This window comes from Lissotriton vulgaris, chromosome 3_1 (genome assembly GCF_964263255.1).
Source record: "Lissotriton vulgaris chromosome 3_1, aLisVul1.2, whole genome shotgun sequence".
In the NCBI taxonomy this organism is placed as follows: Eukaryota; Metazoa; Chordata; class Amphibia; order Caudata; family Salamandridae; genus Lissotriton; species Lissotriton vulgaris.
Window position 1 is genome coordinate 1,798,836,061 of NC_141689.1, and position 16,882 is coordinate 1,798,852,942.

Genomic DNA, 16,882 nt, shown 5'->3' on the forward strand with positions numbered 1-16,882 from the left:
AATACCAAATGCCATCTACCAAAATAAAAGGTTTGAAGGTGTATTTTTCTCTCCAGGAAGCCTCTACTCCAGTCACACTCCGCCCCTGCTGTACAGGATAGTGTTCTTTTCTTCCACTAGACTGTTACTCATCCACTGACAGTGACACCAGGACCTGCTTCATAAAAACACAAACAAGAACCAGTGCTACAGCTTCATTGTGCAATGTTCTAACACTGACAGCGCGCCTCAGGTTTCCTCAGGATTATTCAAGGCACTTGACCGGGCACCAACAGTTCATCCTGTTATGCGTTCACCGGTAGATGCTTGATAGAAGGTTATGCTGCCTGCTGTAAATAATTTGTATTCACATGCAGCAGTTTGAAATACCATAAGGAAACTGGCCAGCAGAGTCTGTCAATAGCTGTTCGTAACCTCCTGCGGTGTTATTCCATCACTGGAAAAATGGTTTGCATGTCAAACTGGCTCGCTATCCTGATCGCTTTGATGAAGTCAATGGTGCCATATCATTCTGCTGCGGCACTCTTTCAAACATGTTTCCAGTAACAAGAACTTACTAAGAAAAAAAGGGTGCCCAGTTGGACACCTCACGTAATAAAAATTCAAATACTTTTCCAAAGAAGAGTGTCGTTTTTATGCAACACTAAAACCTTTTGGTATTAAAGTGTTGTATTAAGAGTGCTACAGTATTCATTTAACCACCTTCAGCATGATGATATGCTGAGTCATCCCAGCCAGGGCTCAAACATGTCAATCTTATTTGGGAACCTGATGTAATTAAATGTGGTTATAATCAACCAAGGCACTGGGACTCAATTGAAATTACCTTTGAAGGATATAAAGATGAAGCAGTCCAGGGAAGAGTTTGTAAACAAGCACAGCGCAAGTGCTGTGCAGGCAAAACATATAAAAAGTTATAAAAAAGCAGATGAAAACAGTACTTGGGCGATGGGACACTGATAGGAAAAACACAAGTGGAACAACAGGAAATTGTTTGCTACAGCCAATAGAAATGAAGGAAAGGAAAGTGGCAAGCACGCAAACCAATGAAAAGTAAGAATGGAGTGCAAGCCCCTTTTAAGATTTATATTAAATACAATAGATTTCACAAGCACAGCACAAGCAAAAATAAAAAGTAAGTCACACCTACACATACGCCAAATATTTGTAGCTAGTGCCCACTGCGTTTTAGAATGTGATTGACGAGGTGACCAGATTCGTTTTTTTAAAAGCACATTATATCTAATGAAACAAATATTTGTTAGTCATTGGTTTCTGGTCCATAGGTATCATGTATATTAAATTAACAACGCTGCAGAACACAATCACTTTATTTGAGACATTCTGCAATCTGGGGTGTATTGCCACTTCCAAAACTTCAGCAAGAATTGCATTATTATGATCATTATTATTATTAGTAGTAGTAGTAGTATTGTTATTATTATAGTTATCATTAGTAGTGGTAATAGAGTATTTTTTTATTTGATCATAAAAGATACAATACAGTACAATCGTGTAGGAAAGAAACAAAAACATAGCACAATATCCATACATATCGATTATTAAAAAGTAATAAATGCTTGCTGATTAAAAAAGAAAGAAAAAGGAACGAGACTACAAATGAATTTATGTGACATTCTATGCCCTTAAGCATTTGGTACCTTGCATAAGGGTTGCAACTAAAACGCATAATCTTGGTATTGTCAATAATTGCAGAAATACCATGGCAACTCTTCATTGTCTAATATTCGCTAGTTTTAAAAAAAGATACAATGAGACTCTTCCTAAACTCAGAATAAATCTTGCAGAAAAATATAAAGTGCAAGCTGCTTTGAACAGGACAACCATCACATTGACAAGGGGGTAAACTACTGAAATATGTTCTTTGGACCGGGTAGGCTCGAGAAAATGTACAGTCTTTAACCTCAATCTAGTTAACAGGAACCTGTGATACAGATTTCTGACCTTAACTAAATAAAGCTCAGTGATGGGGCTGGTACAAATCATTGCTTGAGATAGAATAGCAGGTTTCCCAACATTTTTAAATGATCTTTCATCAGAGCATTTGGTCATGGACATTTCCCTTGAGGGTTTGGAAAAGGCAGCTGAATAAGTACCTGGATTTTCAAAAAGATTTGATAAATTCAGTTTAATACAAGTATTTTATCTGTACGCACACCAATGTGTTTTTAATCTTTGATCATGCTTAAGACAATCATCAAGCACTTTCCGGTTGAACAAAGTCTCAACCTTAGTCCAAATCCTTGGCCGTAACAATAATGGCTGAAGCTTCACACGGGCATTTATATAGCTAGCCCCACTTCAGTAGGACAAATGTCAGTACAGGTAGTTTCCGGTACCACTAAGAGTCTTTTAATGAAGCCATTCTCAAAATTCCCTGGTCCTAGTTGATTGCGGATTCCCCATAGACCAGCCCCATACATGACATTTGAGCAATATTGTTATATTTACCCACGAACCATGCCCACGCTTCACCAAGTTCTGGTTTCCCTATCCTGATCCCATTTGGACTCAGTTGCTATATTGTATTATGTACATCCTCACATGTTTGAGGTGGTATTCTACAATATACATATGCCCTATAAACCACTAGGTATATGATAAATAAGCTAGGTATATGATAAATAAAACAGTTATAATAAAAGTAATGCCCTGGCGCGAAATAAATAAAAATAAACAAACCTACCTTAAAGATGCTACATAATCTGAATATCATTCTAAGTGTTTGCTCATTGTCTAAGAGTTTGTGTGGCAAAAAGCCAAGTTACCTAAAGAAAGTAGTCCCTACTACACTACTATGTATTGTCAGAGATTAAGCTGATCATACAGGTCGTCAGGTCATGTACCCTGGAGGACCCCTAACTCTAAAAACAAGTCATTCCTCCTTTAGAGAAAAAACAATCCCATGCGTCTTATGAAATGCCAAAAAGATACCTGGTAGAGGCAAGCTTATGGATTTTAGTAAGTGATAGTCAGCTTTGGCCCTTTGTGGCATTTGACTGTGGCACATACCAACAATTGGTTCTATCAAAATCTGCATGACTTGAAAATCCTACATTTTTATTCCAGCAGGGCCTGTTCAGCCAGTTATCCCCTCAAGTTTACAAAGTGGACAGTATTAAAATGAGTGACAGTAACACCTATGTACAGAGCATAGACTTTTCAGACCTAAATTGGCAAGCACTATATGAGGACAAGTTACCATATTAGGCACACTCCTGTATTAAACCATGCACATCTTTTAATGATGTTGCACGTTTTGCCCAACTGCAACTCCACACATGTGTTGTTTGCCACGGGGACCACTGAAATGACAGTGAAGAAAGATGTGGGCCCTAATTAAAACTACTTAATGAGGTAGAACACTGAACTCTAGCTAGATTATGCAGCAGATGACTGATTAATTGGCAAATGTGGCAAACCCATAATTGATAGACACTTTGTGTTTCTAGTGGGTCACTAGATCCATCCCTGTAGGCACACCATCTTCCCTTAGAACAAGAAAAGGGTTCCAACCAATTTTAGTGATTCAGTTCTTTAATGTTTTTATTTTTCACACTCTTTGTAGTTCAATCGTAATATCTTGTTTCAAATGTTCTCATTAGATTTTCATATATATCACATTCGACATTGTTAATGATACATCCAATGCATTTCGGGCATTTATTTCAGCCCTTCATCAGGGAATAACACTAAAACAATAAGAAAATAAGGAAAATAACTACTGAGGAAAATAAATGGTACGTGCAAAAAATATTCTGATAGAATTATTTCATCATCCACAGTTATAATGCCTAGTAAACATCAGTAATCTTTCATACATGGTAAATATGCAGTTGCAATGTGGTTCACAATCTGTGTTTATCAACCTCAATACCCATAAGTTATAAAAAACAAGTATCTGGCGACTAGCGCCTAACTCACATGTCTCTTTGTATTTTGTGAACATCGGTATCTGTGATACAAGCTAAAAACAAAAAATACAATCAGTCAAACCTCATCCTCAGGTTTCAACCACAGAGGAAATAGATCAACTACACGGATTGAGACCACACAGTACGTTTCAGGCACCGATGAGCCACAAGACATTGGATGTATTTGAAAAATTGGTTAAGCAGGATTTATCCCGAATTAAATATAAGTGGTGTGCCTACAGGGATGGATCTAGTGACCCACTAAAAGCACAAAGTGTCTATATATTGTTGACGTCCTGGGACGTTGGATGTTACCTGTGTGGCACCTAAAAACTTTCAAAAAAACGAATTCAAAGTTACTGATATCAAATAAGCTGTGCATTTGCCTCAATATACGCATTATCAAATCCATAATTGAGGCATAATTGCATAATTCCACAGGTCCTGCCATTAAAATCACAAAATCGAATCCTAGTTGGCACCGTGGGAAATAGGGGCAAGTAGTATTTATAGTGATATGAAGCCGAGCCTGTGACAGAAAACACTGTGAATATGTAAGCCATTATTTATATCTATATATTTTGCTTACAATCAGAATATACCTACAAACATTTTGATTAGAGTCCATCACAAGGACACAGTCCACAACTCGGTTGTTAACGCCCTCACATTAGAGCTCAAGAAGAATAAAGCTTTGCCATATTGGAGCTCCAAGTGACTTCATGAGATAAAGCCTATACTGGCCCCCTAGACAGCTTTAGATTTGGTGACTATTCAATTGCACACATTTACATTTATTTCACTTAGCAGACCCATGGGGCCTCACAAGGAAAGACACAGTTAAAAGGAGCCAGAATAATGGACAGTGTCATGGACATGGGCGATATGTGTTTTCTTTTTACAAATGGACAGATACAGCTTCCCCTGACAAATGCCCCTGGGGACGTGGGTGCCATATTTGTTTATTTTTTATTTTAAGGGCAATCACTACCGTGACGCCTGGTCTTTGTGACTCAATTATGTCTGTCTTACAACGAGAAAGCGTCCCATTTGAGATGGGCCCATTTACTAATATTATGGCCCAGGTCACATTTGCTGTGCAAGGAACAGGGCCTTAAGCCACACAAGGAAAAGGGCCTTAAGCCACACAAGGGTGAGTCGTGGGACAGAAAGCCTGCTTTGTGCCTCAGGCCTAGGAATGATGGCCCAATAGAGCATACAGGGCAGATAGTCTGCTTCACAGAGCTGTAGGTTTCGTTGGTGCTGCAGGTGCAGTGGCACTGGGGCTCAGTGGTATAAGGGGCCAACTAAACCCCAATTATGACTCTTTTACTTTCTTCCTTGCTTGCATTAGGGCCCAGTGCTGTGTCAATGTTGCTTGGGTCCTTGTATCAATGGCCCAGGAGAAAGGGGGGGTCGTAGGAGAGGAAACACCTTATTTTGTGCATCAGGGAGATGGCTGGGAGGGGGTGGGGCATGATGGGTGCCCAGGTTTTTAACAAATGGTGGAAGAGACAGACCACTTTTCAAGGCAGTAGTTACTATTAGTGCAGCTGCACTGGGCCAGGGGTCTGAGGGGCCCACTTGATGGCAATTATAACTGTCTTTCTTTAACAAAAAAGGATATGGGGATGATTTTCCTTGCTAGCATTAGGGCCAAAGCTGTTCTTAAGTTGAGCCAGTGGTTTTCTGTGCTTGGCTCTGGCACTTAATTGTCAGCACCGGCTCTGGTGACAGACCACCATATGGTGGCGCTGTCTGTCTAATTTTGAGATGAGTACAGCAACAGCTTTTAATAAATCAATATACATTAAAAAAGAACAATGCTTACCATTTACATCATTAATTTAGGCTTGGGTGGCCTAGAATAGTCTGAATTGTCCTACATGTTGGAGTGTGATGGTCAGTAATTGTGTTGCTATGGTCGTTGGCAGAGCTAACAGGGGCAATGGGTGGTGGAGGCTGCAGTGCCCTCCCGAGAAGGACCCTGTCACTTACTTTTTAACAAATTATACACCAGACCAAATGCACCTGGGAGCTCATTTTTCTTCTGAACAGGAGAGGTGGCCTAACAGTGAGAACTATTGACTTTGGAACTGGGGAACGAGGTTCAATTCTCATCGTTGACTCAACATCCTGTGATTCTGGGCAAATCATGTAATCTCCACGTGCCTAGAAAAAAAAATCAGACCTTGTGTAATTTAACTGGTGCTCATGTAAATCACTCTGAAGCCCTTGGGCTGAGTTCGTGCTGTCTAGAACTCCCCAAAAAAGGGACAAACCCTATTTCAAGATTGGGGTGATAATCAGGCATTGGTGGTAAAGGGTCGAAAAAGACAGAAGAGATATCCTTCTACTCAAGGATGCTGCTATCACTAGTGCAGCAGGGGCAGTTGCAATTGGGGCACAGGAGTTCCAGGGGATCACAACACACCAATTATGGGAAGCAGAGTTTTTTTGTCAATTTCTGTTTTTGGTTAATGAATTCGTTCCTTTAGAAACCTCAGATTTATTGTGGATTCTGAGTTAACAAAAAAGTATTCCTGAAAAGATCTCATAAGGCCCCACCGCTGCCCTCAGCTCTGCCCCTCTGCTCCCCTAATCTTTGCCATACGTTTTGAAGGAGTGCCCCAACTTTCACATATTTTGCTTGTGGGGGCGCTTAGAGCCAAAAGGTTTGACAAGCTCTCATATAGAGGAATGTGGCTGAAGGTGGAGGCCCTTTATATCGTCATGGACACCGTGATGACTTGCAAAATCCTTATGATATGTGGTAGAGGGTATTTTTTCTTTATAATGCATGTTCACACCCATCACTAATCCTCTTTTAATTCCTTTGGTCTCTTGTGCCTCATAAAATAAGTACTATGATTGCATACATATAAAATAAATGTGGAATCTGTGCAAATACTGATATGTGAATTTTAATTTGTGCAAAATATATATTAAGCTCTATAGTACAAGTCACTTTCAAATGTGGCCTTAGGGCAGAAGGCGGAATAACATGCAGATAGATTCCTTGTTTCTCGTAATGAACCCTAGCAGTGTAGTAAATAAGCTGATGTGTCTCCTTGTTAGCTAATGTTATGTTATGTTAATTAAAATTTGTAAAGCGCACATACGCCCAGGAGCTTCTTGGCGCTGAAGAGAGATAAAAAACATAACAAAGGATGTGCCAACAAGAGTCGCTATTTCAAATAGGCCTGTGTGAAAAGGTGGGTCTTGAATGCCTTTCTAAAAGCAAGGAGGTCCTTGCTCTGTCTGAGGGCCAAAGGTAAAGAATTCCACAAGGAGGCTGCTAAGAAGTGAAAACAGCTGCCTCCCTGTCGTTTTTTCTTGAACCGTGGTACCTCAAGTAAATCTTTATGGGCTGATCTCAAGCTGCGTGAGGGGATGTATCTTCCAATCAACTGCCTGATGAACAGGGGGCCCTTACCTTGCAATGCCTTGAAGATGATGCACCCGGCTTTGAATGCGGCTCTTTGAGCCACCGGTAGCCAGTGCAGCTTCTCTAGACCTGATTTTATAGATTCCCATTTGGGTACTTTGCAGATCAGTCTAGCAGCTTGATTCTGCAGGTATTGCAATCTTCTAAGTTGACCTACAGGTAGGCCAAGGTAGAGGCTGTTTGAAAAATCAATGTAGGAAAGGACTAGAGCCATGACCACCTGAGTTAGGGCAGTGTGAGTAAAGAGATGTGCAATTTTTCTAATTTTTCTTAATTGGAAAAAACCAGAAGAGACTGCAGTTCCGATCTGGGATTTTAAAGTAAGGTCCTCATTGATGGTCACTCCCAAACTTTTTACTGTTTGCGATTTTTTTGGGGGGGGAGACCCATGTCAGAAGGCCAGAAATTAGGGCTCCAGCTAATCTCACTGTTCCCGGGCAAGATCAGCTCGGTTTTCCCCGGGTTTAATTTGAGCTAATGCCTGTACAGTTCCAGAGGGAACTCAAAAACAGCTATAACGTTCATTTTTTAAACAGAAATTGTATTTCCTTTCAGTTACTTCACTCTCACACTGTTTGCAGGGTCTCTACTCTTGGAGCAGGCATAGTGACGTCACCACTCACATGTAAATAAGTATAACAGCAGAGTCGTGATGTAATTTTCTAGTCACAGATAAGAAGGTGTGTCATAATCAGACTAAAAGAAATTAGAGGCAGGTTTCTAAACTTTTATTGCAGGTCTCCATATTGACAACATGTTTTTATTGGGGACCGATGGGGCCCGTGGGGGTGCCCTAAGGGGTGAGCACTGGAACAGTGTCATATGGCCTCCACGGTCTCCCCTGAAGTTTATTCAGGGCCCTCTGCGGGGACGGTGCCGCCTCCACTGAACGTTAACTCATTAAAGTGTTTCCCCTGGTTACCTGTGTCCTCGTATTTGGGAGAGAGACTCCTGAGATATTCTCTTGGACATGGCTGAGCCCGCACAGCCTGGGCCTTGTTTGAAAAGCGCACTTCTAAAAATATAATTCATATTTAAAGGTTGTATTTGCTGCAGTCTCCGATTAACAATGCAGCAATTGGGTCAAAAGTGCGCTTTCTCTTCACTAAACGTCTTGTCTCCAAAACTGTCAGAGCTCATCATTTTCAAGCATGGCCTATTATACCGCCATGCCTGGCAAGGCATGAAGGCCCAAGCAGTTCACTGCTCTCATCTTTACTTTCCCTTTGTCCTACTTACTCAAAGCACCAGAATGCATTGAACCCAATGGCGTGCGCTCCTGCTTCCCGCATTCTCCCCGATACAATAGTGATAGCCATCTGAAAAGGTGGATATTCTGCGTGAATGTACTTTGTAGAACTCGCTGTGCTCTCCGAATCTCACAGGGAGTTTACCGCACACAAATATATCAGCGCTTCCCTTTCAATACACTTTTCAAATCAGGTGTTTTCAAGTTCAGGGTCTATATTTTCCCTCCGGGCCCCGGATTTTCAATATTTTATGAAGGATTTGCGAGCGCATCTTTGAGCTTGTCCTCGTCTGTAGCTTTGCCATTTAAGATTGACTCGATGCTCTGCGTGAACTTGTCTCCTCGTTCAGCTGGATGATGTGTTTATCTCCTCTCTCTTTTTATGGCAACTGTATTTCTCTGATTGCTTACTTTTTCACAAGAATTTAGGATCCTTATCATCGTAATCTTGCATTCTTGTTTTACAAAACCCACACACATTGACCACCGTATTCACATTATTGCACGTGTACCTCGGAGCACGAACATATTTTTGTGTAGCACTTTATTGTACCCAGAGGTATGTGTTTGATGTTTCATGCACGTAATTTTATATTTTACAGGTTTGTATAAGTGAATAAGTAGCATTCTGTACCCCGAGGCCCTTGGGGTGCATATTCCTACCTTATTAATTAATCGTTTCAGCAACTCCTTTCAGCTTTTTGCCAGCACGAGTCGGAGATACCTGTGTAAAGTATAGTTGCAGTCACCTATTTATCCTAGGACCTCAGAAAATAAATATCTTCTGGGAAGGTACCATGCTTATTCAACCTATCTGAGAAATGGTAAATATGCCGGTTGGAGGAAGGCTCAATATTTATTAAAACTGCAGAACAAGAGGCCCAATATGTTTAACTATATAAAAAAGAATCAGATGTGCACAACTCAAGCCTAGCAAATCACTTACGAGTGAACTATCCTTTCGTTTGTTTCTTGTTTTTCTTTGGAATACCGTCTATCTGGTTGTGTATCAAACAGTTCATCTTGATTAATTTCATTATACCCAATGCTTAGCTGGGTCTATGTAAGTCGGAAATTGCACATGTAAGTGATTAGCTGGCCTGAAAGTGTACGTGCCCCCTGGTCTGCTGTTTTGATGTTTTCCAGTGTGGTTTCATAGGGACAAAAGGGGCTACATATGGTGGGAGGTTGATCCCTTACAGGTACTCGCACTATTTGTGAACAAATGAAATTTGAATTGCTGTCAGACTAGCTGTGTTGCTTTCTCCAACTCCTGTGATCACGGTGCGCCGTGCTCGTGCCCGCCCTCCAATTTATGTGAATGGAGACCTGCACTTTCTGGCCTCTGAGCATCCTTCGATCCAGGCTTCAATTCGAGGAATCTCTTCAACGTTTCGGAAAACTTTGCAATTACCATGGAAAACCCATAGGGAATTACAAAAGCAGATTTAAGAAACGCCGCCAGCATACGGCCCACTTACCCATGCCGAGCTCGCTGAATCCTCTGCAAGGGCCCTAGGGGCACATGCACCAAGCTTAATTGCCCCGTTTGCGACCGGTAAAAAGCCATTTCCGATGCATCAAACCTAAATACATTCGCAAAATAGGTAATTGCAATTTTTGAGATTACCTATTTTGCGAATGCATTTAGGGAATCGTAATTTGCAATTCCCTAAATGCAATGCATGAAGTATTTTAAAAATTCGACTTTGCAATAAGGATTCGTATATTACCATCAACTTCAAGTTGATGATAATTTGTAAATCCTTAGAAAAATGCAGGAAATAAAATTTTCAGAGTGCATTGCAACACATACCCATGCCTTTATAGCACGTGTGTGCGCCACATGTGCACACTTACCTGCACCAAGTGCATTACAACCTTTTTTTTTGTCCTCATTCTCCACCCAACTCGCTCCATTAAATCCTAGAGAAATTGACACACTGCCTCAGTAAACAGGATATATAGGCGTATAGAGAGGATGACCTTCGCCTATCAGTGTTATCAGATCCTTAGAGGACTTTAAGGAGACCTGTAGGGAGCCGCCTTACCTGGCTTTGGCCGACCCAGGGCGCAACCTGATGTCTCGGATATACCTGAAAAAAGGTAGGGCAGCGTAATCATCGGACAGGGGGGAGGGGGGAATTACAACCTTGTTGATTTACTGATAAATACCCTTTGTCAATGTTTAACTGAGATCACACTGACTCTCAATCTGATATTTATTCCCACTTTCATGGACTTAAAAAAAACAACTTTCATGCATAAAGGGACTCCCCTATCTATTCACTGCCACCGGGAACCTTCACTATAAACACCCTTACAAGCTTTTCTCATCAATTAATGTAAGACTAAGAATGAAATGCCAGTGCAAAACCACAGCAAGTACACAGGATAAAAAAATCGAATTCTGCTAAGTTAGATCAATATTTTAAACCCTTCAGCGTCTTAGTGTTTTAGGGTTAGAGGTAGTGTAGGGGTGGGAGTAGTGTGGGTAGTGGGTGGTATAGGGTAGTGTTGTAGGGTTGTTGTAGTGTCGTAGTGTTTTAGGGATAGTGTAGGGGTGGGAGTAGTGTGGGTAGTGGCTGGTTAAGGGTAGTGTTGTAGTGTCGTAGTATTTTAGGGTTAGGGGTAGTGTAGGGGTGAGAGTAGTGTGGGTAGGGGTTTAGGGTAGTGTTGTAGTGTTTGCGTAGTGTGATGCTGAAACACTCTTCTCTGGCTTTTAACTACTTCCTTTACTCCTCAGGATACAAAATGTCATCTTGCTCGTGCTGCCACAGTCTTCCAAATGATATATTTCTCATAATGTTAGCATTCATAGAGTGTTTGCCTTACTTGCAGCAAGAATGGAATGTTCTATGTCTCATTTAGCCTTAATTTCTACTTCAGATAAAAGGATGGTTCTCCCTTGTGTTTCATGATGTAAACCACTAGCTAATTTGAATCATCGATTCTATGGAAGCAGAGATGAAGTTTTTAACTCCTTTTAACAACATTTGCATATCCTTTTTTTTTTTTATCAAACTCATGTCAGGATTACTTTAGCTCTGTGTAATATAACATGAAGCACAAATGGGCACATGCATCATTCATACATTTTGCATTTCCTAATTTGCGAAAAATACCGAATCGCAAATTAGGAATTGCAAAATGGTATGCATCATTTTTTTGGCTTTTCATTTGGGATTCTGTAAAAATCGCAATTTTTACAGAATTCCAAATAAGTAGCGAATTCCTAAGTGCATTTTCGCAATTCCCATTGATTCCTATGGGCCAAAAGGCCCATAGGAGTCAATGGGAAGGCATTTCCAAATTCGCAATTTGTTGATGCATTCCAAGGGTGCAGGGGGAGGTCCAAAGGACCCCCCCTGCACCCCTGAAATGCATTTGAAAGTGCATGTTTCACACACACATGTCCTAAGGACATGTGTGTCTGTAACATGACAGTGTAAAAAATGATTTTTTTTCTTTTTTAAACATTTTCGCAAATTACCACGAGGGTCAACCTCGTGTTAATTTGCACTTCCAATTTCAGAATTCACATTTTTTTTTTAATTGATGCATTGCATTTAAGGAATCGCACAAATGCGATTCCTTAAATGCATTCGCATTTTTTAGAAATGCAAAAAAATGCGAATTCTGAAAATTAGTTTGATGCATCCCAAAAACGTATTTAGGAAGTGCAAACGGCCGAATTTACCGATTCGCACTGTTTACACTTCCTAAATAGGTTGATGCATGTGCCCAAAAAGGAGCATCAAAGTGATATGCTCTATATCGATTTTCTTATTTTTACAGATTACATTGGGATAGAGTATTTCTCTGTGTATAGAGCAATAAAAGCAACGTTTTCTAAATAGGACATTGTTTTTTCGTTCCAGACAGAATTGTTTGTGCACATCTTTAAGGATCAACTGGTAAGCAGTGCCCTTTTAGCACTTTACACAGCAGGCCCTGGATGTGGCCTCAAGAATTTCATTGACCCCAAGATCAATGCAGAGGAAAATGAGACTCCACATCAAGACCAGCTGTCCCCGATAACAAGACAAGATTCCATCCCTCACCATTCAGAGTATGATGAAGAAGAGTGGGTAAGTAGCTGTTAATATACTTTCGTAAATGTGGTGAGAAGGGGACTTTCTATTGCATAGTGATTTTGATGTTTTCAGCTAGTTAGGAGGCCATCACAGAAGAATGAATATTCTTATATGTCAACTGAATAAAGAATCACGATGTTATTAAAGACAAGGAGGCTAGCATTATGCATTAACTTTTATTCACTCCTCCTGAGCAGCCATCATTAAAAGCTTCCCAAACAAAACTTTAAAAACATTGTAATGAATCTTAGAACTCAATCCCACAAATACTCCTTGTCCTTCATCTTCTTCCTCTTTTGTTTGTTTCTTCTCTTCAATCTAGTTCTCCTACCATCCTTCTTCATAATGTCTTATCCGCATCTAATTATCTGCAAGATAAATGAAAACATATATCCATGTCCTCTTATACTTCCATTTACCAATGTTAACCTGCTCTATTTATTTACCTAAAATATTCATTGGTATAAACACATTAAAGTCCATATAATTTCCCTACCAACAAACTCCCTTGTCAAAACGGAAGGGTAGGTGGGATAATGGACACTATGTAAAGTTATTAGGATTAGGCTTTTTTTGAATGTCATTTATACTTACATAAGGTCTATGAGTAAATATATGACATTTGTGATATATCAAAATGGAAACATCTTAGATGCATAGCCACTTGATACATCAATTTGCACAGAATTAATGCTTGTTAGGGCCATCATTCAAATCTGGCGTGACCCTACAGAAAAGACTTAGGGGGTCATTAGGATGGCGAACGGACCTGCGTCCGTCCGCCACCCCCGGGGTGGAGGCACCGTCCGCAGTGACAGCGGCGGTACCTCCGGTGCAATTAGGATGTGACCACCACCCTGGCGGTCACAGCCTGTATCTTTACCCTTGCGGCGGGTGCTGCTTGTAGCAGCACCCGCCGCAAGGTTAAAAATGCATGTTTTACATTTACATGCACAAAGCGGCAGGCCGCGCGCAGTGCCTGCCGCTTTGTGCATGTAAATGCTGGGGGGTACCATAGGTACCCCCCATGTGCACCCGACACCCTGGGGGCCCGCAACGGGCCCCCAAACACCAAAGACCACATGCTTTTCCACAGTGGAAAAGCTGCCGTTGAAAAGCATGTTTAAATGCACATCGTAATTTGGCTGACGGTGTCTTGCAGATACCGCCACCACATAGCCCTCCACACCCTCCACATCAGCGACGGATGGACCTGCCGTCCGCCGCTGGTCCCGCCGCAATCCCACCGCCATCCTAATCTGGCGGTGGGGGTTTTCTGTGGCTGCGGCGGTGAATCCGCATCCTCCAGGCCGGCGGTGGCTTCCCCTGGCCCGGAGCATGCAGATCCACCGCCATCCTAATCGGCCCCCATGTTCAATAACTCTTTTAATTGTTTATGTAAAAGTTGATCAGGTTTATATGTCTAAGTTAAAGGGCATAGTTTCCATTCAAAATGCTCTCATTTCTTGCTATGGAATCAACTAGTGATTAGCCAATTTTGGCAAAATAAGAAAATAGTATAAAGCTGAAAATGTCGTACATGGAACAAATTAGCCAGTCTTTCAGGAATCTATCTGTTCAACTGTGTGAAATTCTCCATTCCTGGCACTTTTCAGTGGTTTGCATCAAATTACACTGTGAACTGTGGTTCTTTAGAGTCATTTAGCTTCTCACCACCCAATGTCTACTAAACCACCCTACTGGTACTGAAATTTCACAGATGTTGAAACAGTGAAATGCAGAGAATCGCCGTGCCATTGTATCTCCTCAAGAAAACATCACTTAACGCCAGTAAATTACAATTCATATATTTCAGGCCAAGTTTAATATAGAGTAGCAGTCAAGGACTTGCTTTGAGTAACTCTTCATTTGGGAAATCCTTCCATTGGATTTAATTGTGACTTATTGATCACCTAAGTTAACAGATTTTCAGCCTATAACGGTTTTGTTTTGTGTGATGCGCATCAGTACAAATTACTGATCTGGTATTCAAATTTTACGGTTTGAACAGAAAGAAATGGGACAGTGAAGCTGTGTCAGTCGCACTCAGCCTGCAGTTGTTTAGCATGACACCTTATGTGCTCCAGTTCCTGAATTTATAAATCACGAACCATACGTTTCTCTTGTCAACCGTTATTTTTCGAGAATTGAAACACTATCTGAAACAGAGCTTCATCCAATTTTTCGGGCCAATACCCTGCAGTGTTACTTTGGATCATAATTTGCCCTGAAGAAGCCCGCATGGGCGAAACGCGTTGGCTGTGTTGCACAATTTGATTGTCTAAATCCTAAACGATTAATAATAGTATTTACGACCACACTGAGAATGATTTGCCTCTGACCGTGACTTCTCTCAGGCCTATGAATTAACCTAAGTCATAAGTCATAAGTCATATGCTTTTATATAGCGCACAAATCACCGTAAGAATTGTGTCTAGACATCTCTATATATGTGCCTCTCTTACTGCGTGTGTATATGTTGTATTAAGGACCACCACTGGTGGCTGGTCTTGAGAGGTGTGCATGTCTTATGAGACCGTTTAGGAAACATTAACTGAGTTTCCATTATATTGTGTAGAACACAGGTATTGGGGCGGTATTGCATACCCTGCAACCGTAAAGCAGTGTGTCAGAACTGTCTCACATCTGGTTAAGCAAAACAAATTTAACCAGGACTACAAGTATCCATTTGCATATTTCAAGTCAATCTTTTGATACAGAAACAATCAAGTACTTCATGAGTTACTCCTCCTTGCACTAACTCCTTTCACTGCAAAGATGTTGAGTCTAATTTTCCCCACCTCAGACAGTTCTTCAGTCTCTTATCTGTTTTGCTCCAATTATAAATATGGAGAAAATGAGAATCAAGAGCCTGTTGCAATTTGCTCTCATGGGGCCCTATTATGTACTGGCATTGTTTGCGCCCACTGCATCTTTGTAAAGGTGCGCCAGGCGCAAACAATACCAATATGCCCCATTATGGTGAATGCTCTGCCCTGGGGGAAGCCAGGAGCTCACGCTGCCCCCAGGGCAGCGCATTCATGTGAAAACATGGAGCAGCTGCTCCAAGTTTTCACAGTGCAGGCGGGGATTAGTGATCAGTGACTGCACCCGCCTGCAAGGGGATATCTGGGGGGTCCATTGAACTCCCTTTACTCCCTGCAGAGGGCTGCTTTCAGGGGGCGCACTAAACGTGCGCCACATTTTAAATTGCGCACTGTCAGTGCGCCTCCTGAGGGTTTCTTTGGCTCTGTACCCATGTCTGTAATATGGCGCAGGTGCAGAGTCAAAGAAATTCCCTCATTTACATAGGGCACGCCCCTATGCAAATGAGGGGAAATCCTCTGTTGTTTGCGCTGGCGCTTTAATTGCGTTAGTGCTATAGTTATTATAGTAGGGGACGCACAAACATCTGCGCCCCCTTCTATAATACCAAATTGCCCCCTGGGTGCACAAATAGGGCCCAAACGCCCATTGTGCCCCCAGGGCACCTTATGTAATACGGCCCATGGTGTCCTAAATATCTGGGAAGGAGATTTCACCCTGACACAATGTTGTACAAATGACCTAACATGCAAGACAAAGTTAATAGTTTGTTAATCTATAGAGGGTGCAGGAATGCTCTGTAAATCATCTTCATCACTCTATAATTTAAATTGAGATTTAATTTACAACTTGAGGATGCCCAAAAAACTTGAGCATTTCATTGGCTGTACGCAACATTTATGTTTTTTCTGGTTTTCTCACAGTTTAGTGTGTTACTCTGATGCAGGGCCGGACTGGCAACCAAAACCGGCCCAGGCAAAGTGTGGGGGGAGAGGGGGGTTTGGGGGTGCGACCGAGCTCTTTGCTGGGGCCGGTTTTCTGCCGCTTTTGTTGCAGGGCCAAATTTGCAGCTAGGTATAGGCAAATAAAAAGTGCCTTTTCAATAGAAAGGACAACGGATCCAAAACTACATAATAGCAGCCACCACTGTGCAATATATACTTGTATATATAAGGGACAATAAGGGAAACTAATAACTTCCTTGCAATCAGCTATTAATCTTCAGTTAATGAAAATAAACAAAAAATAAGAACCTGAAATCAATAATCACAAGGTAAAATCAAAGTAATGAATGGTTCCACATTTTATATATGATATTATGTCAAGA

The 16,882-nt window shown here is 41.3% G+C and overlaps 1 protein-coding gene across 3 annotated transcripts in view; it reads left to right on the plus strand.

Moving 5' to 3' along the window:
* Positions 1-16,882, plus strand: part of INPP4B (inositol polyphosphate-4-phosphatase type II B) — a 2,612,828-nt gene that overhangs the window by 2,121,614 nt on the left and 474,332 nt on the right. For all 3 annotated transcript variants that reach the window (XM_086962227.1, XM_086962225.1, XM_086962226.1), the window contains one exon: positions 12,514-12,723. In XM_086962227.1, coding sequence (XP_086818353.1) covers positions 12,514-12,723 — 210 coding nt within the window. The remainder of the gene's footprint in view (positions 1-12,513; positions 12,724-16,882) is intronic.